The 26,283-nt window shown below is 34.8% G+C and overlaps 1 protein-coding gene across 1 annotated transcript; it reads right to left on the bottom strand.

The window, feature by feature from the left end:
* Positions 1–486: 486 nt before the first annotated feature.
* On the bottom strand, positions 487–25,367 carry LOC132556621 (WD repeat-containing protein 97-like). The gene is made up of 28 exons (XM_060221054.1): positions 25,065–25,367; positions 24,293–24,448; positions 23,231–23,347; positions 22,668–22,820; positions 22,034–22,157; positions 20,901–21,063; positions 20,517–20,645; positions 20,038–20,213; positions 18,813–18,914; positions 18,023–18,240; positions 17,624–17,696; positions 17,116–17,298; positions 16,149–16,184; positions 12,379–12,517; positions 10,055–10,161; positions 8,829–8,976; positions 8,371–8,599; positions 7,733–7,799; positions 6,783–7,324; positions 5,708–5,995; positions 5,045–5,419; positions 4,129–4,457; positions 3,568–3,717; positions 2,940–3,078; positions 2,601–2,709; positions 1,997–2,189; positions 1,759–1,835; positions 487–1,345 (listed from the first exon to the last, which is right to left on the bottom strand). Exons 1-28 carry the CDS (start codon positions 25,365–25,367, stop codon positions 1,095–1,097), a joined length of 5,076 nt encoding a protein of 1,691 aa, XP_060077037.1. The 3' UTR covers positions 487–1,094.
* Positions 25,368–26,283: the final 916 nt, after the last annotated feature.

Below are 26,283 nucleotides of genomic sequence, written 5' to 3'. Positions count from 1 at the left end.
AGAAATTTAGAATTGAACATTTCCAAAAATATAGAAAAAAATATCACAAATTCATCCAGACTTCGGTGTGATTGAATGTAAAGTGATGAAATAAGACAAATTTAGAGTTCAAATCTCGATACAGCTGTCAACATGAATCATTTAAGAATCAATAAAATATAAGGTCTTGCCTTCTTCTCTCTCACACTCTCTTTTACTGGACAACTCTGAAATCACTACTACCCTACATAAAAAACGAAAACTGGGAAAATGCTGCTTCACCTCACACATAAAATACCATCTAACTATTGACGAGTATTTCTGGTATAAGTTTAAAACTAACATAACAGGCATATACCCAGCATAGATATTATTGATAAATAATCATTGTGTCCTAGGTTTAGTGAAATTGGAAAGTAATACCATAAGGGAGAAAAGGTACACAAATGTATTTCCTAAAATCAAATCACTTAGTAACACATGTACTTTTAAAATTTCTCAGCGTACAGACAATAACTGATCTTCCCCAACAAAATTTGGTTTTTACCCAATATTTGGCACTACAGATTTGTATCAACATATAATAATTTGTTTTGTTGCATATCGACAGCAATATGAAAATATACTGACAAAAAACTTTATAGCCATCAGTCTAGAAAACAAACCTTTTGAGCTTGAGATCTCGATATCCTAAAGTAGGACAGGCTTTGTTAAAAAAAAAAAAAGAAGAAAAACAGGCTTTACAGCATTCCTAAATTCTCATCAGTAAATACATGGGAAAAATATACATTTCTCTCCAACCATATACAACTATTAATTGACATCTGCCTTTGTTGGAAAGTGATTGTATTTCCTGACCTCAGCCTTTGTTAATTAGGTGTTATGTGTGATCCAAGTTAAGATGCCCAGACCTTTGTAGGCATGTAACGGCTTTCCTTCTTCACTTCCTCAGTTATCTAAACTTGACCACAGAAAATAGGCTTGCCCTCAATGAAGTAACCCAATGTGCACTAACCTCATTGAGAAAATGTTTCCACATTTTGTAAAAAGTTTCCTGACAGTAAAACACAGTAGGTTAAATATTTACTGATAAGTTATTAACGGAAAGACCTTCTTCAATGTGCCGGCGCCAACATAGGTTCCTCCAATGTCGGCACCATCGACTGAGACGGAATAAAGTACTTCTGTGACGATTTAAGAGTTATAAGGATAGGTTCTTGGAATCGAGAATCAAACTCGTCAATATAACTTGGGAATGGATTAATATACAGTGTCTTCATTGGTAGATTGATACTGGGAGTGAATCCCGTCAGCTGTCCAGGAGCAGGCTGGTTCCCGCGATTTGTTGTGGCCAGTTGGCGATAATCTAGAATAAAAGATGGAAACAATATATCACTGTACAATTATTTTTATTCCAGGAAATCTTATTATAAGATTATAAATACACAGACAATGTCCAGTAAGCAGGAAGAATCAAGCATCAAACAAACTAGGAGGATAAAAGTACAATGGACTGGCCTGAAAGAAAACATCCAGGAGAACTGATCACTAAATCTACATTTTCAAAGTGGAGAAAAATTGACCATAAAATTCTCTGTTTATCCAAAGCCAAGGGAAACAACACCTAACCTGTGGTTCAACTAAAGGGAGTGGGATTAATTATCACAAGATAGATCCAAGATATTGCTGGAGTTTCTACAGAAATGGCAATAAATCTTGGTGGTGTAAATTTTGAAATAGATTCCTTCCGAACATAAAACCGAAGTATCAGTTACTCACCAATATGTAAGTTAGTTTCACGGTGAGGACGACATTTACTGGTGTGAGTTTCACCCAGACGTACCAAAGCAGGTTTACTGAAACAAAAAGTATGTTACAATTCTTAAAAGTAAAAAAAATGCAAAGCAATCACTAAAAACTGTCATATAATGAGCATATTTGTTTTGAAATATGCTATTTATGAATTTCAATGGAAATTAAATTTTTGAAAATTCCTTAAAACTAACGACGAACTTACTGTGGGAGTTTCGGCAGGACAAGCACAGTGTTTTTGGCTTGTACTACATTATCCTGGGACCCAGCACCACGCTTGCCACCCTTTCTAACTCCATCCACTGCTTTCTCCATCATCATGTCACAGAAGTAGTTCAAAGCATCCATGAATGTTGCCGTCTCCACCACTGATAAGTCAGGTGGCTTATCAAAGGTCACTGATAACAGAACATTGCATTCTAGGATAAAGCTTTACATAAATTATGTTTTCCATTTCCATATTTCCAACTGAAAAATCCCCCCACCCCAAAAAAATGTTTATATGACTGAACTGGTGGCACCACGTTGAAGATAGGACAACCTTAACCATTCAAAGGAAAGCAGGGGAGCATTTGAAGACTTATAACCATTAAAAAATAATTTCACTTGTAAAATACTTCAACAAATGCAACAACTAAATGAATCATATCAGTAAATTAAAACATAACACAAATCATAAATACTGATAAATAAAGTGTTGTAATGGTGTACCTGTGAGACTTCTACGACGATCTTCCCCTGGGACACGGGGTTATTAAAACATAACACAAATCATAAATACTGATAAATAAAGTGTTGTAATGGTGTACCTGTGAGACTTCTACGACGATCTTCCCCTGGGACACGGGGTATGAACTCTGTGCCCTCTGGAAGTGTGGTTACTGTTTCCTGATCGTCTGGTTGTCCTTCACCTCCACCCTATAGGATAAACACATACCACTACATCCCACGGACAACTGATGATCAAAAGTACCGAATATTTTTTTCTAATAAGAAATCTTAAGCAACTTATCCTGTTCTACAATAAAGCTTAAAATATTAAACCACATCTTATATATTTCTAGAATATACAACATTATCCTTGACTACCAAAATTTTTTTAAGTGCACTTTTTGTTGGAGGAAGTTGTGAGGCTTTCCAATACTAACCGTGGATCGCCTCAGAATACTCTTGTTTGCTGCTCCGCGTTTCTTTCCCTCGCCACGACTTAATTTACCATGAATATTCTGTCCCTTCTTCATTCGCTCTATTGTGTCTGTCAGATGGAGTTTGTAAGAAGTCATCCACCTAAAATGTAAAATGTATTAAAGTATATATGACATTGTTGGCGGGATATATAGAATAATTTTGGTAGATTATCACCATTAAACATTACATAATATCAATTTATCCAAATATAAAGACAAAGGACTAGACACTTCATATAAATGTAAGTGTATCTAAATGTTTAGAAAATGAGAGATTAGACTGAGGTGAAAACAAAAGAATAAAACCAGATCTGTCAAGTTTTAAAACCTAAACGCAGATGAAAAAGAAAATCCAGATTAGAGCATTATCATTGTAAGACCAAGTGTATAACAACGTCCCAATGTTTTGTTTTGATATCATGGAGTTAAAATCATCATAATGTGAGGGAAAATCCAAGTCAACCTCTAATCTCTAGGGAGTAGTGTGCACGTAAAAATGAACAAAACAAAAAATAAAACAAAAAAACAGGCATTACATAAAAATATATACAGTACACAATGGTCAAAGCTCTGTAAGACAGTTTAGTACCTATCCAGCCATTGCTGTGCCATCTTCCTGAGGTCAGCTTTGCGGTCATCTTCTTCTACATTCCATATGTCCCAGGAGTCCAGCTCTTTCTGTATGTGTTTATGTGGGTCTTGGAGACCACTTGCTGCCAGACTCTCGGCTACAGTCATCCTGAAATTACATTAACTGAACACTGACATTCTCTGTAAAAAAACCTCTGAAATATGCATTCATGTTTACCTAATCAGCATTTAATCTCATAGTCCTCTAAGCATTATCATGAAAATTTCATTTCGAAGAAACATTGTATCGTAAATAATTTTCAAATATGCCACACTTTTCACAGCAATAAGAAAACATTCATTTTTACCCTTCAGTTTTACAATAAATCTGATGTCAATTGAAGAACTGAATGTTTTCAAATTATTTGATTCCAGTCTAAATGATTGTTAGATTCAGCCATTCTTCATTTTTTTCCAATTGATATGCATAACACAGTGTTTAAATACTGGAGTTTTGAAATGATTTAATCTATAAAGAACACTGGATAAACTTGATGGATAAGTCTCTGGTCCTACTCACCGTACTTCCTTATCTCCATCCAGAAACTGTACCATAAGTTCTGTGATAAACTCTTTATCGTAAAGACCAAACTTAGTCATGGCTCGCAGGGACGACAAGATGAAGCTCTTCTGTGATATCACTAGGCACGTAGGTGGCTCCTTGCTGTGGTTGAGGATTGCCACCAAGGTCTTGTCGATGGATGATATGGTTGCTTCTGACATGTCCTCCTGAGTACACAGCATTGTGAGAGCATCGACAATACTTGTCTTCATGGGATACTCAGCAAGACGAAGCACACGGCTAAGCATTGTGGCAAAGTTTTCCGGTGTCCAAGGCTTTGGTATACTCTGAAGATAAATAAATCTACTTAAGACGAGAGTTAAAATTTCTATGGAAGTTTCTTCATTTCTAAGAAGACAATTCTACAAAAATGGCCCACTATTTCTTCTTAGACACCTTGTTATGTCCAAAAACGCAATAACATTCAGAAAAATGTAAAGTTTGTTAAAATAAGCCAAAAGACATATTTTTTATCTTTTCAAAACTCATACGGGAAATAGCATCGGGGTATTTGCCAAGATAATTTCACTAATATTATCTCTTTTTTTTCATTGTTAGGGCATGAAGTGTTAATCTTGTTCATTTCTGCTTATTTACTTTTAACAGGTAAAGATATAGACCTGTAATTTGGTATGTACTTGTATATTGTTAATATGCAGGTAAAGTTCTGACCTGGTTTAAAATGGTCATTGATTTTTTCCAGTTTCTCTTTGCAAAGCCAGTAACACTAAAATCTTCCAAACTTCTTTATAGGAGGCAGGGATATATAATGTCATTCAAATACAAAGTGTTTTGTTGTGATCATAATGGTTCAACTTACAATAACAAATTTGGGTGCTTTGGCTTTAGTGTGTTTGAGCACACTTATGCTTACCTCCATGCTAGGGAAGAATTTCTCAAACCAAGGTGTGCCATTGAACTGTGTAATGAAGTCAGGCACGGGCGTATCTTGTCTTGGTGGTGTGGGGGTTCTTGCCTTAGGAGGTGGGGCAGCTCTCACCCTCTTCATTGGAGTTGAGGGTGGGGTCTTCTCTACTACTGCAGGAGTGGCAGGGGGAGGAGTTGGATCCTTCACTGGTGAGGGAGGGAGAGGTTTCTTCACAACAGGTGGTGGTAATGGTTTAAATTCACGCTTGGGTAATGGTGCTGGGGGTCTCGGTTTGGCTTCTACAGGAGGAGGTACAGGTTTGTCAAAGTCAAAATCTCTTGGAGACCTTGGAGTTGTGGTAATAGTTGAATCATCGTCATCCTGAGAAGGTGAAAAAAAAATTACATTCAGATGTATATTATGACTCCTAATAATAAGAATCACTGAATGTCATTTCAAATATTTCAGATATGCAGGTACAACTTCATTTTAGAAACTGTCTCATCAGTTGTCAATAATTCTGTTTTATATGACAATTTCATTTGAAGAAGAATGACATCAATGTTATGACAATAGGTTTCAAAATGGTGACAAGATAATCTTTTTGTCAAGAATATTACAGTTTATGTATTTCATATGAAGCACAGATAACACAAGTTTTGAACTCACTGCTGATGGTTTAGCAATAGCCCCTTGAAGCTTAGATAGAAGAGAGGTTGGTTCTCTTGAGGATATGGGTGGGGTAACATTCTTTTCTATCACATGGACTGTGTCCTTTCGGCTGAAGGTGACTTCCTTTGCATCCTTTGGCTTTATAGGAGGAGGTGAAGGAGTAGGAGGCTCTGAGATAATTGGACTCTCCCGTATGGACTCTTCATCTTCTTTAGAGCCATAGTCAAAGTACATTGGCTCAGGTGTGACTTCTCTGATCTCTTCTTCCTCTTCTTCAGGAGGAGGCTAAAACAGGTGATAAAGATGCTGTTCATTTTCACATCAAGATAAGAAACAAAAATGTTACCTCACACTCCACTTTCAATACTATTACATCAGATAAGTTCAAATCAACATAGGGCATTTATTTAAGGTTCTTTTCACAACAACTCTTTCTTTCTTAGCATTCATGTCTTCTGTATTGTATAATGATTAACCCCACCTCCCACCATTCCAAGAATGCTCAGTAAGAGAAGATTTATTTTTATCATGACTACCCTTCCTTGCTTGCTTTTAATTTAGCAAAAATGTGACAAAATAAAGTCATTACTAGTTTGTTATCTTTTGAAACAATAAATATTTGGAACTATTTGCTTTCATCAGACAAAAATAGGCAGAATATAAACATCAATAAAAATATCAATAAATCAATGTAACCAGTAAAAGACTTGGAACTGTAAAATGATAACACCACCTGTAAACATGATGTTGTTTACCTGTATCATCATCTTTGAAAAATGCTGCACTAGATAACACTTCTCACTTACTGTTGGATTATAAATGATATTAGAAATGATAGTTCAAAGATTTAACAACAGACATAACCCAGGGTTCTGGTTTTGTATATGTTCTGGGAAAATTAGATCAAACCACAATGTAAAATAAACAGTATTTATTTTAAGCATATCAACACTTGGTCTTCTTGTTTAATGAGAGAAAAGACAGTTATCAAAATGTATGATCATTTTCGGAAACTGAAGTATCATGACTACTTTCAAATTGTTTAAGCTGGTACCAAAAGGTCACAACTTACCGATTCATAATGAGTGCCGCTAATCTCAGCCAGTTGCCGTGCAGTGAGAGCAGGTGGCTGCCACCTCTCCTCTTTGTTGGGGGGTGGGGGTGGTGGAGGTGGCCACAGAATTTTCACCATAACAGAGTTAGGCACAAAGCCAGTAGCACTGACAATAGGGTAAGCAGGCTGTAGTGGGGTGGATGTAGGCTCTCTTGACAGCGCAGGAATTGAAGCGGAGCGTATACTCGATACTTTGGATGGTTCACGGGAGAAGTGCACAACCTTTTCTTTCTTTGAAACACTTGGTGCTGGTGATCCTGTCTGAGCCTCTGGAGATGGTGCTTTTGTTACAGGTGTATCTGGCTTTAGAATAGAGGCAGGTAACCCTGGAGCAACAGGTGTCTGTTCCTTTGCCGCATCAGGTTGGACTTCCACTGCAGGTTTCACCTCCACCGTGGGTTTGACCATAGACGTCTCTCTGGATATCCGAGAACTGACTGCTCTTGATGCAGGGGGGAAAAAGCCAGTGGGTTCTTTTTCTGGTTTATAAGGCTCTTCCACTAGAGAAAATAAAATTAACAATCAGATTCATTTAAATAAAGTGTTTTACACACATATATACATATGTATATGAAAACAAAAGCATCAATTAAACTGATAAATGCTCCCTGTAAACAACTTTATTTGACATGAAATTTCAGCAAAGGGCAATAATTCTGTAATAAAGGGATTTCAGGCACTAAATTTAGTACTTTTAGTATGACCAATGTATACACCAAGTTTCATTTTGTTAGCTTAAGTAAAAGTAAAGTTTAAAGTTGTGCTTTGGACACGAAAATTTTGAAAAAGGGCAATAACTCTGTGATTAAGGGGTTGTAAGCCCTGAATTTGGTACACTGCAAATTGCCTTTGTACGGCAAATGTGTACACCAAGTTTCAATTTTGCCAACACAAGGGAGACAACTCACCTTTTTCAACAGGGCCTTTCAGTATTGACTTGATCTTATCTTCAGGGAACATCTCATCCTCAGGTATCTTAACACACAACAATTTATTGATATCAATCACATAAGTATAACTTGTCAAGACATCAAAATACATGAAAAATTGTGGAAATTCAAATAGCACACTATTTTTGCAGTCTTACATATAGCAAAATTATTTTGTGTGAAGACTGCTGTTGAAATATCATCCCGAAAAGTGTTTTCAGGAATTTACTTCAGTTTGTGGTTTGAATTAATTCAGACCAAAATAATATCAACAGCAGAATATACATTCAGACCAAAACAATATAAACAGCAGAATATACATTAAACTAATCAGTTATATTTATTTTTATTGCTCCATAATTAAAAAAACAAACAAATACTGATACACTGCCACCAGTTATAGCTTCACATTAAATACAATACATGTCTATTTAATTGCCAAACTCAACAAAATGGGGTCTCGAATGGTTCAAGTTAACTCCTTCACTTCAATCATTTTCTATAAAGAATTGGATTAGTGTTCTGGATCTTAACTTTGGTGATAAGACTTAAAATTTAGTAAAAACTATAGGATATGATTGAAATTAAACAAGTTTTTTTTCTTCAAACTGACTAACCGAGAGTCTAGGACGATCATAATACATCCTCATATAGTTTTTAAATGCGTCGTCCTTAGTTTCCGGAGTTTGTCTCGGCTTTCTTTTGGCTGGTAGTTGTGCATCTCTGATCTTGATAAGTTCAGAATCCCTCGCAGCAATCTCAGCAAAAGCAGCCTGTTTCATTCGTAACTCTCGTGTGATTTCCTCTTCTTCTTCCTTGGTCAGAATATCCTCAAAGTGGTCATACCTGTAGCAATGTCAAGGTCAAAATTCTCAGTGAATGATGTACTGTTGCCTGTGGGTATCAACTATCAAAACTGATTTACTTGTACCTGTATCTATTGAAGTAACATGGACAATGGTGTACCTTATACTTATTGTATTGTCAGGTATGAAACAAGTATCAACATGTTCCAGTGTATTGGCTTGAAAGTATTTTTATCTAATATTTTTTAAGAATGATGAGTCCTGCTTACTTGAATGCTGAGTGGGATTTCTTGAGACGTGTGAATTCTCTTTTTGACAATTTTTTTACAAGATTTTCATCCAGTTCAACAATGGCTTCTGGTTTGGGGTCTGCAAACTTCATAGATACCATCTTAAACAAGTAGGTTTTCGGCAGATCTAAAATCAAATAAAAAAACCCAGAAAACTTGATGTCAGTGTAATCTAAGATTAAAATTCACTCATTTGTAAGACAGATTTAATATTCTTATACAGAATCAATTTTAGTTAATCACATGATATTTTAATTTCAACCAATCAGAAACTTTGAAACAGTTTCCATGGTAAAAGTTTTGAAACACCTAATATATCCAATTATGGGCTATAATTAGCTGTAACATCTGATCAAGTTTAAATGAAAAGTAAAAAAGCATAACTTTATATCACAAGGATGTTACATGCCAAGTTTGTGAAATACTGCTTCAGTACTTATCAGGTACACTTGATACAATATTCAAAACAGAAAATCTACAAAAAGGGGTACAACTCCAACAAATGTTAAAATTTCATAAAAAGCAAATGGGCTCAACCAGATATCAACCTCTCTCTCTCACTATATATATATATATAAATCACTTTCATGGCCCCTATAGATCTCTATCATGGCCTCTAAAGGTCTCTATCATGGCCCCTATAGATCTCTATCATGACCTCTAAAGGTCTCTATCATGACCCCTATAGATCTCTATCATGGCCCCTATAGATCTCTCTCATGGTCTCTATAGATCTCTATCATGACCCCTATAGATCTCTATCATGGCCCCTATAGATCTCTCTCATGGTCTCTATAGATCTCTATCATGGCCCCTATAGATCTCTATCATGGCCCCCTATAGATCTCTATCATGGCCCCTTTAGATCTCTATCATGGCCCCTGTAAGTCTCTATCATTATCTCTAAAGGTCTCTATCATGACCCCTATAAATATGATGAGGTTTTCATGAACTTATTACTCATTCAAAAACATTTGAGATATGTAATAAAAAAGGAGACAACCAAACACCAATTCAGGCCAAATCTTACAGCAGCAATATAATCTAAACAGAAACGTAGATATTCTCTTTGAGATCCAAAGGCTACAGAATCGAATGAAGGGAATACTTAGTGATATTCTAAATCACAAAAGTAAGTACTCTACCCACTACCTATAAGGCTAATAATAGCTAGAAGATACTCACAAAGGTGAAAGCATACTCACAAGATTGGTAGGGTACTCGATACAGATGAGGCCCTATTCCAACAAGGAGGTCACCACGTGAACTACAGAAACCAACACTATAAGGCATCGTCTTCAGCTTGAGATGTCTGTATAACAGAAACATACAGGTATACATCATGCATACATGTTGGCAATTGTCATATTCCTTGTAATATCTATTCTATATTCAATCAATGTTACTTATTCATGATATGTAATATGTTACTAATATAAGAGAAACATCACAAACTAAGCAATCACAAATTCTGTTATCTAGTCTTAATAATCAGGTCACCATTAATCTGGTTACCCCACTACCCTGTCACCATTAATCTGGTTACCCCACTATCCTGTCACCATTAATTTGGTTACCCCACTATCCTGTCACCATTAATCTGGTTACCCCACTATCCTGTCACTATTAATCTGGTTACCCCACTATCCTGTCACCATTAATTTGGTTACCCCACTATCCTGTCACCATTAATCTGGTTACCCCACTATCCTGTCACTATTAATCTGGTTTCCCCACTATCCTGTCACTATTAATCTGGTTACCCCACTATCCTGTCACCATTGATCTGGTTACCCCACTATCCTGTCACCATTGATCTGGTTACCCCACTATCCTGTCACTATTAATCTGGTTACCCCACTATCCTGTCACTATTAATCTGGTTACCTCACTATCCTGTCACCATTAATCTGGTTACCCCACTATCCTGTCACTATTAATCTGGTTACCCAACTATCCTGTCACTATTGATCTGGTTACCCCACTATCCTATCACCATTAATCTGGTTACCCCACTTTCCTGTCACCATTGATCTGATTACCCCACTACCCTGTCACCATTGATCTGGTTACCCCACTATCCTGTCACTATTGATCTGGTTACCCCACTATCCTGTCACTATTAATCTGGTTACCCCACTATCCTGTCACCATTGATCTGGTTACCCCACTATCCTGTCACCATTGATCTGGTTACCCCACTATCCTGTCACCATTGATCTGGTTACCCCACTATCCTGTCACCATTAATCTGGTTACCCCACTATCCTGTCACTATTATTCTGGTTACTCCACTATCCTGTTACTATTAATCTGGTTACCCCACTATCCTGTCACCGTTGATCTGGTTACCCCACTATCCTGTCACTATTAATCTGGTTACCCCACTATCCTGTCACCATTAATCTGGTTACCCCACTATCCTGTCACCATTGATCTGGTTACCCCACTATCCTGTCACCATTGATCTGGTTACCCCACTACCCTGTCACCATTGATCTGGTTACCTTACTATCCTGTCACCATTGATCTGGTTACCTCACTATCCTGTCACCATTGATCTGGTTACCCCACTACCCTGTCACCATTGATTTGGTTCCCTCACTATCCTGTCACCATTAATCTGGTTACCCCACTACCCTGTCACCATTGATCTGGTTACCCTACTACCCTGTCACCATTGATCTGGTTACCCCATTATCCTGTCACCATTATCCTGGTTACGTCACTATCCTGTCACTATTACTCAGTTACCCCACTATCCTGTCACTATTAATCTGGTTATCCCAATATCCTGTCACCATTAATCTGGTTACCCCACTATCCTGTCACCATTAATCTGGTTACCCCACTATCTTGTAACCATTAATCTGGTTATCCCAATATCCTGTCACCATTAATCTGGTTATACCAATATCCTGTCACTATTAATCTGGTTACCCCACTATCCTGTCACTATTAATCTGGTTACCCCATTATCCTGTCACCATTGATCTGATTACCCCACTACCCTGTCACCATTAATCTGGTTACCCCACTATCCTATCACCATTAATCTGGTTACCCCACTACCCTGTCACCATTAATCTGGTTACCCCATTATCCAATCACCATTAATCTGGTTACCCCACTACCCTGTCACCATTAATCTGGTTACCCCATTATCCAATCACCATTAATCTGGTTACCCCACTATCCTATCACCATTAATCTGGTTACCCCACTACCCTGTCACCATTAATCTGGTTACCCCATTATCCAATCACCATTAATCTGGTTACCCCACTACCCTGTCACCATTAATCTGGTTACCCCATTATCCAATCACCATTAATCTGGTTACCCCACTACCCTGTCACCATTAATCTGGTTACCCCATTATCCAATCACCATTAATCTGGTTACCCCAGGGGTTACACTTATAGACTACTGTACCAGTAGTTTAGGATTCTAATAATGAAGTTACCAATATCATTTTTTTCTTAATGAGACCAAGAGGATGATCTACTATATTCCCTGTGTCCTATACCTTATCAGGTTGTTCTGCTCGTCCCAAATTCTGATTGACCCGTCCAAACTGGATGATGCATACAGTTTCATTCTCTGGCAGCTAGTCAGGCCTGTTATAGAGTCTGTGTGATCATCCTCTGGTTTGTGTTCAAATAAGTCTGTAAACCATACAACAAGTAAGATATATGTATTCTATAATTACTGGTAGCATTAAGTCTCATTTTTGTCTACAATATATTGAAATTTTCCTCATTCTGTCAAAATTTGAATCAGCTTTGTGACACATGATGCTTTTTTGTGACATGATCAACGAAAGAAAAGTCCTTTTTTCCGACTTCAGGAATCACAAAACTAACTATTAATGACCAATGAAATATTTACTTGAGAAGTATCAACAACTTATTTTGTAATGTTGAGATTATTATCAAAGACCAAATTAATTCAACAAAAACTGGGTTAATAAAAAGTGTAACCATGGGTAAACAAGCTGACCAGGCTGAAGAAAACTTGTCTCATTAATATGTTGTGTTGTTTTTTTTACATCACATTAAAACTGTATGATTATATATATAACATAAATAGTTGTGACATTACATTACAATTAGTTTCTATACAAACGGTAAGAACTAGTTCATGTTCTGAACTAGTTTTGAAATTTTCTGGTAATTTATCAGGGTTTTATGAAAAATGATTTTTTAAACTGTCTTCATAGTCTTCTTATTTATACAAATTATATTTATAAATGAAAAAATCAAATTATGACCTATAAAATATGACAGATAAATAAATGATAAAATGATAAATAAAATTATTACAGAAGATTATACATATCTATATTTTGAAATGATATGTTTGATAAAGCAACTTATTACGTATATAAAATCTTGATAGAATTATTTCTGTACAGTTTGGATATACATTTATCACAATTAATTGCTTCTTGGTAGGTTCTTGATATTTGTTTTTAGCACAAAATGTAAAACAGTCAAAACAGTGAAAACTCATTGTATTCCAGTGTCAAAACACAATGCGATCACAATTTTAAAGATAATTTAGGCTGTATTTTTCTTGTCTTTAGTCATGTAAAACTTAATTATTCTAAATAAAAACTTGCTGTTTCAATTCAAATGTAAAATACATGTTAATATTTTTCTTTATTTTACCATTGTGCAATATCCAAAGAAAGAACCAACCAAATCACGGACATATACTGCAGTAAACAGTAAAACAATGTTAGACAGATGTGTTTAACAAACAGAAAAGTACAGAAAGTATCACATGGTTCAGTTATTGTTTGTTATTTGCAACACACAGGAAAGTAGCCTCGGACCTCAATTGGCCAAGGACATAGGAAAGTAGCCTCAGACCTCAACAGGCCAAGATACAGGCAAGCTGCCTTGAACCTTGACTGGTTAAGGACAAAGAAAAAAAGTCTCGGACATCAACTGGCCAAGGAATGACCATAGAGTACGAACCTGGAATATTGACCTCTTCAGTTATCTGTTTGTTTTCTTTAAAACTTTATGAAATTATTCACTTACAAACTTTACAATCAACACTGGACAATATTCTTTTTTAATTTTCTGTATATAAGACAATCCAAAATGTCATTGTTTATTAAGAAATCCCGTGTCAGTATAATTCATGTTTAGTCAGGACACATAATTGTAAAAGGCAGGTAAGTATCAAAATGTATTACAAGTAATATCTTAGATATAGTTACATTAATGAATTTCAAAATGAAACAATACAATAACATTCACAGCAACCAAATATATCTGTTATAATGAAGCCAATGACTTAATCACTCTTCAAAATAATTATTTGATTAAACCAGTATGTTCAAATCATTCATGCAAACACCAATTCATAAATTATATATTTGTATACCGGTATGTAAGCTGTTATTTAAATATTACTCATCAAAAACCTTTATTTTGTCACTCTTATGCATAAAAAAACATACAAAATCATGTTATGTATTTTAATTTTCAACATCAAGCATGAACTAGTTTCAGCAGCAGTACCATTACTTACATTCCTGTTTTTTGTCACTGTTTACACCTACACATATACATGTATGTCATTGAATCCGTGTGAAAAGTGGTACAGAGTACCTTTAATGATTAGTTAAATACCAGCTCTTGTACGTACACCAGGTAAATATGATGTATCACACAGGCATTTAAGTCATATCCCTATAAATACAGTATAATGTTGTGGCATGCTAATCCTTAAACATGTAATTAACACAGTAATTACTAATTACAATGACATTTTTGTATTAAATGTTGATATGCATTGCTATGCAATTGGGGAAAGTGGTGTAATATTTGTTGATATTAGTAACCATGGAGAATTAAATATGACAATACCAGCAATATAAACAAGGTTAAAAAAATAACAAAATCAAGAAAATATTTTTCTTCTTTTTTTTTCCGAATGAAAATAAAACCAAAAACAAACCAAAAATATCTGCTACATGAATCTGTTGTTTACATTTTTCCATTGACTACAGAAATATTACTGGTACATGCGTACATGTGGTTAAACTCTGACCGACAAGAAAGATCTGAGATATTGTAATCCAGAAATACTTTACACTGTATTCAAAGAACTCTATACACAGAATAGAATAATGAATGATAATGTTAATGTAAATGAATTTCATAAGAAAACAAAATAAAGAGAAATGTTTACTAATAGACTCTGGGAAGCTGATATTAATATGCATAGCAGATCATTTTATAGAAATTATGTATTTGTTAAAATATGATAATATTGAATGGATGTATTAAGGTATAATATTGAAATGTGCCTGTTAGAATACAAGTAGAAATGTCTGTGTTATTGAGATAATATTGAATACCCTTGTTAGAATATTACTTGAAATTTCTGTATAATAATGAATGTGCATGTTAGAATATTAACAGAATATGAAAACTCTGTAATACTGATATTATTATGTAGTAATACTAAATGTGTTTGTAAATACTAATAGACTTGGAGATTCTTTATTAATGTTTTATCATTTCACAGTAAGATGTGCAAAATGTTCCACCTGTTTCGTTCTTGGGCATACTGAATACTGCAAAAGTTACATAACAAATCCATTGTACAAGTTGAAATATGAAACATCAACACATTTTCATTGACACTTATATTTTATCTTCTGGTTTTTACTTGCTACATCTTTTTATTCTTCACATTTCAACAGTTTTTGATACCAGCGTAATGATATGAAAATTTCCTTGAAGGATAAAGACCCAACACAAAATCACACAACAGTGGCCTCAACATTTAGAAGAATACTGAAGTAGTTAATCATCGTAAAATGAAACTTCTCTCTCAACATCTTTTTTTTCTTTCAAATAACTGTCTTTTTCATTTTTTAAATATGATATAATCATATTCAACAAATTGTAAGGAAGTGCCATTTGTATTGCATTTCTTGAAGGTGAAGGTCACACCATTTTTAGATCTGATTCCCATGTCAGGAACAATTCCTAATTCCATGTAATTACTGTTTTTAGGGAAAACTTCATTAAGTCAATGGAATTTTGAAAGAAAACATGCATTCACAAAACTCTGTGGTTTAAAACAAACTTTACCTGTACAAGTGATAACATAAAGATGCCAACCACCGTGCAATGTGACGTGGACGTCACAGGTGACACAGGGGAGATAATTTAGGGTAGGTAATGATAATACAGGGAAAGTACCAGGTAATTAATCGTGAAAAGTCACATAATTAAAGTGTATTGTCATTCTCAGACAGATGTCACTTACTAGAGTGAACAAGTTTGGAGGATTCTTTACTGAGATCTATAAAACATTCAAACGCAATTCAGCTATGGTAGAATTTCACAAATTTCCTTTTATGCTATATTTCAAATGCATCAGGAATGAAATGATAAGCCTTTCTAAAATCAGTTTTCACACATAAGTATCTTATATTTGTTTAATATTTTCTACATTCAATTTGATTGTAATATTACAAGAGTATAAGTTATATGCAATGTACAAAAAATAACTATATTTGATACCGTAGTTGCTATCAAATCTTTATACTTGATGTTTGAATGATGTTTAACTTTTTTCTTTTTTTTTTGATGATATCAATCTTTCATGTCCCCTACAAAGTTTGTGGTGGGTTGAAATGATAACCTTTGCGGATTTTTTAACTCACATTTTTTATCAGAAAATTAACTGTTACTCACTATTGGTGTAAAACAATCAATGGCGATATGTTATTTAAACGTGACTATAAACTGTGGTGAAGCAAGCTACATATATAGATGATTGTGTTTATCAAGGCAAATAGAACAGCAATGATTCTATAAAATGTCCAACAAAACATCCCAATATCTACTGCCATACGCATATAGATATGTTCTCAAGCTGGAGGTCCATGATTTCAGAAGGTAGTCAAATGTTTATTTTACATAATTTATAAACACATCTCTATGTATATATCAATAACTTACACCAATTAACCAATAATTAACACTAAGACTTACACCAAGTAGTAATGACCAAGAGATACGATTTACCAGACACTCCCACTAATCATTATCAGATATTACACCTCTCGTCATTGTAACATTCTAAATCATAGTACAACTATATACCCATATCCATATATAAAACTGTAAAAATGTCAACAAAACAAGTAAAATATTAACCAGGCCAAATACTACAAAGATGTTTAATACCATGAAACAACTGACATTTAAAAGCCTACAGTAGTACTTACTTCTGTCTTTAAGATTGTATATAACAATACTGTACGTGGCAGTGGAATGATCCTGAAAGGCTACGCACAGGTTTGTCTTCAGCATCGTCATGTGTATAGGCGTGTGTTTACAGTAGAACAACAGGAGAGGTGCCAGGGCTTCCTGGGCATACGGGTACAGACGCCATACCTTGATAATGTTATCTGTGGAAAATAGCCAGTTGTTAGTTATGGTGACATATATATCATTTATATCAAACGTTTTAAAATGTTTTTAAAACTTTTAGAAAATCTTTTAAAAGTGTAGGTATCTTCCGGAGATAGATCCCTAATAGAATACTGAGTCCAGTTAAAAACAACAATCAAAGTTAACAGTAGATATGACCAGACAACATCTGTCAGAAGGCTCATTAGGACTTAATGGTTAACAAATAAATCCTGCTGAACCTTCTGACAGACGTTGTCTGGTCATATCTACCATTAAATTTGCTTCCTGAAAAACACATTAAAATGACAGTGACAGTCTTACCTTTCCCAGCAGAGATGAGCTGATCCTCCTTGGAGTTGGCTATCATACTCAGCACTCCCTTTACACCATGTGCCTACACATAATGATCATATTCACATGTTACATATATTTTCTTAGTTATAGAAGACCAGAGGACAGTTCTAAGTTCTACCAAAGTTAAACAGGGCTTGCATTAAGAAAGAATGAAATATGTCACATCACACATTCAACTAAAGACATCACTTCAAATGGCAGCTCTAAATGTTTTGTGTAATCAGAAGAAAAGTTGTATGCTGTGATAATTGTATCAACAATATAACTTAATGACAGGTGTTTCAATCTTTCTTCTGTCAACTCTCCACTATATACATATTCCAGACATATTTTATCAATGTAAAGATAAATGTGGTATCTACTCACATCAATTTTGAATTCAACATCACCAGTCTCAAAGTTAAAGACACAGATGTAGCCATCCTTTCGACCCCCAAGGAGGATCGTGCGGTTGTTAGAGACAGGCTCTTCTGAGTCCGTGGCTTGGTTGATGCTCTTTGTAGCTAGGCCACGTCGAAACGCAGCCCATGCATCACTCTTGAAGTCTGGCACATACTCATAGATCAGGAGGTAATTACATGCCTCTGTCGAGTAAAAAGACAACGGTCACAAAGGGAACATAAAGGTACAATACATCATGAAAAAACAATCAAAGGTTTAAACCAAGGAACAAAGTTTAAAGGTTTCAGACAAAGCAAGCGGCATATTTATGAAAACAATGCATTCATTAAAAGTCTGCAAATCTACATGGAATTCTCGAATGACCGGGAGGGAATAATGTAGTTCCTCGATAAAACAGTTGAACCATTAGTCCTAATAAACAACTTATCTTCCTTAAAAACATCATTACCTCTTTAGTTTTAGAAATCACTAAAAAGATAAAGACTTCAACACCCTTTCAGGTCTGATCCCCGGGAAAGTTTTAAAATATGTTAAATACAGCTGGTCTCTGGGTCAGCCTTAAGAGGAATCAGTACCTATCTAATTCTTTCAGTATACACTACACTGGATATAGGGTCAATAGGTTTATTAACATTCAACATGACAGTAAATTATTCAGTCCTGTAACACAATCTCAAATTTAGAGATTAACCATTCTGTTGAAATATTTCCACATAAATATGACAATCTGGAAACAAAAGATTAATATGAGTACCTCGTGGGTTTTTACACTTCCACACAGCCTCGATCTGGGCAGGGTTGATGTCAGTCCGACATTTGTATATGTCCCCATTTCCAACAACAGTAAATATTTTCTCTGTAAATGGAAGAGAAGAACATTTTTTAATTGGTAACGATACTAAAATAACCAGTTTTAGAACAGGGTATAGCACTTTCTGTTCAGTATGAAGGACACTGTTATTCTGCATTCACCAGCCAAATGGTTTTTATTAAACAATGTGTAACAGATGATGACTAAAATCTGGGTTTGTTTGCTAACAGATGATTTTGAGATGGAGTTTTCTAAAATCTGGTTTTAGCTCACTTTCTGTTCATAAATTAAACAATGTGTAACAGATGATGACTAAAATCTGGAGCTCTCTATAAACTAGACAAATAATATTTTCAGTAGGATAGTCCCTGATGTGTCCACGATAGTTTGTTTGCTGAGTTTATCACCCCATGAACAGCCAGGTGGTCATTTTGAGATGGAGTTTTCTTATTTTTTAATTGGTCACGATACTAAAATAACCAGTTTTAGAACAGGGTATAGCACTTTCTGTTCAGTATGAAGGACACTGTTATTCTGAGCTGAGGTTACCTCACTGAACAACATATGAGAGGCCCATGACATTCCATCATAAGGTTAAAGTGTCTAGCCTAAGGACACAATCAGGTCAGCACAGATTGGTCCGTTTCTCAGCTTCATAAAAAATCATACCGCCATAGGTAAAATGCATTTAACCAGACACCTCAGATCTTCACCTGAGGATTTGCGGGTTGATACTCATCAACAGAGCAATCGCAGCCCCTTGTGTTCTGTTTAAATATCGGTGACCAAGACAGCTCTACGTCCAGTACAGAAAGAATCTCAAAAGCTGTCTTAGTCACCAACAGTGTTTTCTTAGTCACCAACAGTGTTTATGTACACCGTACAAGTATTACATGTTCATCAAATATTCTGAAATGTTTTCAATTATATTTATCATACAAGAAGCCCAAATTAGGGGAGCAATTTTCACCCAAAGGAAGGGATGTTCTTATTGCAGGACAGTGAAAACATTTGAGATAAATGAGTGGGCTTATTACCAGACGTTGCTGTATTGCAAAACAGGAATAATCAAGGGAAGGCCATATTCAAAACTAGTTATCATCAAGTCATACTCAGATTAATCAGGAATATCTATCATATAGTATTAGGAACAGGTCCTGAATCCTACCCTCAGCAACAGCATAGGCAGCATCAATGATTCCTACAGATGGATCTAAAAGCAGCGTTGTCATCACATCTCCACTAGGTGGCGTTATCAACCGAATACTACAGTCCCGACTCACCACAAGAGAACGGATAGGGTAAAATGGATGTGCTGTCTGCTTGATACTATTTACTCTTTGACTGCAAAATATCAACATTTCAATTGTTCACTGTTCATTATGACACAAGAGTTCTGCATAACACATATCACACAATTAATTTCTAATTGACTGACATTGTTGTCAAAAGATCAAATAGATTTTCTGAATTTTGTACAACAATCTAATATAATCAACTCGCTAAGGAAATTTCTAGAAAGTAAAATTATAAATATTTGCTCAAAATCATTAACTTTCATAACTACACAAAGCAATACACTGTATATTTTCTTAAAACAAAGGATTATTCCATTTACAGAATCTGAGGCAGAAAACATCAACATACCCAATAGCAGTGAAGATATTGTAGAGATGTTGAATCTTCCACAGATCAACTTGCTTATTTGCATAAGTAAAGAACACATCATAGTTCAGTTCTGTAACTAGCCCCTCAACAGGAGTATCCAGTTTGGCTCTGAAACAATAAGGGTCAATGTTTCTATATTCTTACTTTTTCTTAAGTCTCATATATACTTAAACAAAAATGTACTATGTGGAAATATTCTCAGATATGTTTTTAAATTTTGTTTGTTGATTAAAATTTGATCCTATTGCACGTAACTGGGGACACCAAATCTATTTTGCTGTTCTTCAAATGTTGGTTTTGTCATTTGCCTACAATAATTAAATTCAGAATATCAAAAGAAAAATATTCTTCACAAGTGATTACCTGTCCATTTCATCACATGAGTCAAGATTCCATACACGAATGGTGCAGTCATAGCTGGCAGAGACCACAGCTGGACCCTCAGGATAGATGGTGAGGATGTTCACACACTGAGTGTGTCCAACAAATACCATCTTCAAAAACCACTCATTATCCCAAACTTTGACTGAAAAAACAACAAAAATTCCAATCATTTTTCATAAACAACAACATCACATTTACAGTCTCTAAACAGAAGATTTTAAGTTATGTATTTGTGAAAACAATAATTGATCAATCTATTGTAATAAGAACAGAACATACTTTTTGGCCTTGTTAAGAAATCAATCAGATAAGGAAAAGTAATGTAGAGTGTCAAATTTACACCATTTAAGTACAATGTCACACTCAACGTTGAATACTGATAAACACTCCACTTCTTTGTAATGGCACAGTGGAAAATATTTTGTATTTGACTTGATTGTAAAATAAGCAGCCTTCCACAGAGGCATACATTGTGAGTGTACATGTCTATCTCTTTTCAGACATTTACTGAAAATAAAGTAATTTTACCACTAACAATGCCTCTGCTCTGATCGAATTTAGATATGATCAAATTGACTAATTGTCATTTAACTCTGCTGTAATATAGTGGTACTGGTACATGCATCATGATTTCAAACTGCCACACTCTGCTATCCCCAGAGGAACTCACATACAAAGTCTGGTACTTGTAGGATATAATGGATATTAGACATGGAAATGATAACCTATAATCCTACATTCCATATATAATGTACTATACCCAGAAAGTATGAATAAGTGCTGTAAAATTTTTACATCTATCCAAACTCACATTACATCTGTCACAGCTCACTTTACGTCTATCCCAGCTCACTTTACATCTATCCAAACTCACTTTACTTAACACACTAGAAATATTTTATTGCTGTTTATTTTTATACAATACCTATCAGATACCTGTGTATCTTTCTAACAGCAAACAGTTTTAGTATTTTGGAGATAAACAGGAGTAACAGCCCTTAATGACTGCTACAACTTTTCTTTTGTTATCATTTTAGTTTTCCCTTCAGCCAAATTAGCATGTGTTCTATTGATTAATAACAGCAGATATCAGAAGATGAATTAAGACTTACTTGTACCATCCAGAGCACCTGTTATCAGGTACTTCAGGGGGTTAAAATAAGTTAAGGCTGTAATCAGTCTCTCGTGTAGATCTTTTTTGTGGATCAATTCTTTACCCTCGAACACATTGTAAGACTACAATAAACATGAGAACATATAAGGTTACAGAAATTTGTACTCTGTAGCCAAATGGCTTTTGCCAATTTGTTGGTCCCCTTTGGTTTGGGCACTTTTGTGTAACTTGGTTAAAATGGTCCACACAGCATGGAATTATGTCATGATAATCAAAGACACTGCAGAAAATACCAGTTTTAGAATTTCCTGTATGTGTCCTTGTTGATTTTCATACAAAATATATTTAAATTAAATTAAGCTATTCATCCAGTTACAGTTTCTGACAGGTAAGGCTGCCAATCACTTAAATTTCATGTGCTGATTATTCTGTATTCTGGACTCGGACCCAATCTGCACCTGGTATTTTACTTAAAGGGTCAGACCATCCAACCATTTCAATGTTACAGGAAAGCAATCTTTTTCTTTTCTTTGAAAATGTAAACAAATTTGATAAGCAGAAGAAAATTTGAGCAACAGTTTGTTTTCACTACATGAAAACCATGTTAAGATGAATTTGTAGTTATTACATACCACTATGCCTGTGTTTTTGGACAGATAACATTTCTGCGTACGACTTGCAGTCTCTTCCAAGACTATGTGGCGGAATGTTTTGTCGTCATTGTATCGAATCTTTGTCATTTTGCGGGGAATCAGATGTCTTGCTCCATATCTAAAGGCCCAACACTATGAAAAAAAAGAACAATACATGTATAATTCATGTTACCAAGGACAATCTTTCTGTTCAATAAAAAATTTTGAGTAAAACTGACATAAGTCCCTGTAGACAGCTGGATTTTTCTTGATGAAACACAATTAGGACTTAATTTCTGATAATCATTGTGTCTCTTAGCAGTATCTTCAATCAATCATCAATATCTCAAATAGGAAAATTACTATCAAAATAATTCTTAAGAAATTGTGTGATGATAATCTGTTTACAGTCTCTGCTACCTGCTTTACATATTACATTCAACATTTTGCAGGATAAGGGAGACCACTTGAATACAACAAATATTTTATAAGTTGGACGTCTTTGTTTCTTTGGATCCATAATTATAAGATATTTTTACACCTGACAATTAGCTATAACTTACCACCATGTAGCCAGGACTAATTGTCACAAACTCACGGGTACTCTGATTGTATGTAGCCAGGTTGATCTTGCTTGGTACTCTTGCCTGTGATATGATCTCAAATTCTGAGTTCATCAGCTGTAATATTGATCAAGATGTATATCTATGTTAAAATTGTGTATAATTCTTGCATGATTATCAAATGAATAATCATTAAACGTTAAAAGAGAAATAGGTGAAAGATGATAGGTCCATAGGTCTTAATATCATCTGAGTTTGAGATATTGCTGTAAATTTGATCAATTTTAGCCCTGCCCATCATCCCTTGTAAATATGTGATTAATACCAATCTGCCATCAGATTACATCAGAATACATTTTTGTGGGGCTCAAATTGTATGATTTTTAAAAATGTATGTTCTCGGTGGCTTTAGATTCTATGGATACATCTTATCCACGAAATCCACTCGCGCTATAATCCATGTCAATGTGGATTTTAATATATATGATATCTGATATTGATTTCAATGGTGAAAACTATTTTCTTAATGTCAAATGATCAACTTGTAATCTCTGAAAGTTTTCTGGTTATTTTTGTTCATAAGATAAATATCAGAACCAATAATGATACTATAGTGTACATGTGCATCAGTTCAAATAGAAAAAGAAATGAAAATTTATATTGTTTCAGGAAAGAATTTGTTTGATAAAGTTGGTGTACTTTTTATTTACTTGCATTCATGGTCAATTTATTATTTGATCAAATAAAGGGTACCTGGCAAAAGTAGAGCGTAATAAATCCTGCTATAATTCATTCACATACCATTCAACATTAACAACTTATCTGTATAGCAATGTACTTAACACTGGTCTAGGCAGTGAGATGCCAACAGTTACAGAATAAAATGTAGTCTGGTTTATCACCAAATCACAGCTGATAGATAGGAATAGTGACCAATACCATAGAATGATGTGTAAATTAACAAAGGCAAAGATTTTTGAGAAGAAGGGTGCCATTTCCTGAAATCATTCTGTTCACATCATAATGTATTCAGTCTGAATTTTAAAATGTGGTAACACTTACAAAAAGTTCATCCTGTTCACTGATCCATCCTACATATTGTTTTGTATGTTTACAATATGTAAGGTTGTCTATAGGTTCTTCTGGAATGTAGGATTCCTTTTTACGTCCATCTTCTAAAAACACTCGGATATTTTTGCCATCTGTAGTGACATATTCCTAGGGGAGAAAGAAAGCAAAAGTCAAAACCATATCCACACCCATAGTTTTTAATATTTTTCATTTTATTTTCTTTATAGTTATAGTCTAGTTCTGCAAAATACAATATCATAATTCAATCTCTACACTTTCCTCTTTTCGTAATCAGATGAAACAACTTGACCAATTGATTTTCTTAATTTTGCAATCAAAATTTACCAAGGCAATTTCCTAATACATTGTGTGCATCTATTAACCTTCACATGTGATAGTCCAAAACTATAAAACATGTGTTTAGTGTTACCAAGTACTTCTTATCATGTTTTAATCAGTGTTATAGACACTTCCTTTTTATCATATTTCTATTGTTTTTCCTTTTATTTCTAAGTAAATTCAGGAGTTGTTGATACATGAAATACACATACATACAAGAGACCCATAGGGCCTGTGTCACTTGCCAAATTTAGTTTGCAGAAACTGCTTCATCTAAACTGAAGGAAATGTATTTCAAAGATTGATATCCATTATCCCTGTTTGACCCCACCCCTCTGTTTAAATTATGGTCAGGTGAGGTAATAATGAGATGATCAGAAATTCTCTATTGTCATCATATCAGAGATACTCTTTTTCATTTTACCTTTGTATCAGACATGTAAAGAACACATTTGATAACTCCTGGATGGTTCATTTTCCTCATATGATGAATCCCATGGGAAATCACACGTTCCTTCATGTCAGCTTGAGTGACTGCTACAATTGTCCGACGAATAGAATTCCTCAGAATAGACCAATGTGACAGGGCTTTGTTCCTCTCTTCTTCTTTCTTACGCTCCAGGAGTATCTTCATTTGTTTACTCATCGGTTCTTCTTCATCCAGAGAGACAGACCCTTTCTTGCTGCTCCTTTTGGAGGAATCACTCAGCATCCTCATTAGTTCCATGTTTTTTTTGTTTTTTTATATTTTTTAATGCAGCAGATTTCTGTAAACTTTCAGCTGATAAGAAACCCCAGATAGTTCTTCATGTCTTCTCTCTATAAGAAAAGCTAAAAATGATTACATTTGTTCTTTCCTTTCAGCGATTGATTAAATGATTAATTGTTCAAAAATAGGATGCAAAAACAAGCAATGAGAGAATGGATAATGAAAATAAGTCTGTATAAATTCAAGCTTCTAAAGAAATATAGTATGAACTGAGATCACTTTTTTTCTTTGTTTTCACTGACCACAAATAAAATGAAATAAAAATTTACTATATTTGTTTTGATGTGTTAGGTAATGCCCAGAGGAGTGGAACTTATATGCCACAGTGACATTAATTTGATGAAAGTATCAAGAAAAATAAAACCACAAGGAAATAAATTGATTAACTGATTAGCACTCCAACAAATGAAGAGAATTCTGGCATGCAAGTGATTGATCATGCAATTATTATGACAATGACGTTTTGTGATCTCATAATATTAGTTGGCATCATTTCTTGGGTACACCTCTGCTCCATTTAAGATTTTTTTGTAATAATTTTGTGATCGATCACTCAATGTAACACGCCAAATTTTCTCATTTCATGAAGCACTACTCAGTTAACAAAAATTTCATCTTGTTTTATTTCTTGACACTTTCAACAAAGAGACACTGCCTGACTCATATTAATTAGTAAAAATCTTTTTGAACAACTGAAGCATCTTTACTTTGAAGTTACTATACAATGGTGTCATTGGCAAATAGTCTTATTGTGAAGGTGGGGTCAAGGGGGTGTCCTTAATAAAGTAAAGAAACAAACTCAATCCGAGGACTGATCCCTGGGGGACACCTGACTCAACTGGTAGGAAGAAGGTTCTCCATCGAGTATTACCGA

Source organism: Ylistrum balloti, unplaced genomic scaffold (assembly GCF_031769215.1).
Source record: "Ylistrum balloti isolate Yb309-2 unplaced genomic scaffold, AGI_CSIRO_Ybal_v1 Utg370580, whole genome shotgun sequence".
Taxonomy (NCBI): domain Eukaryota; kingdom Metazoa; phylum Mollusca; class Bivalvia; order Pectinida; family Pectinidae; genus Ylistrum; species Ylistrum balloti.
The sequence above is the reverse complement of the archived record's forward strand: the minus strand, read 5'-3'. Positions and strand labels throughout refer to the sequence as shown.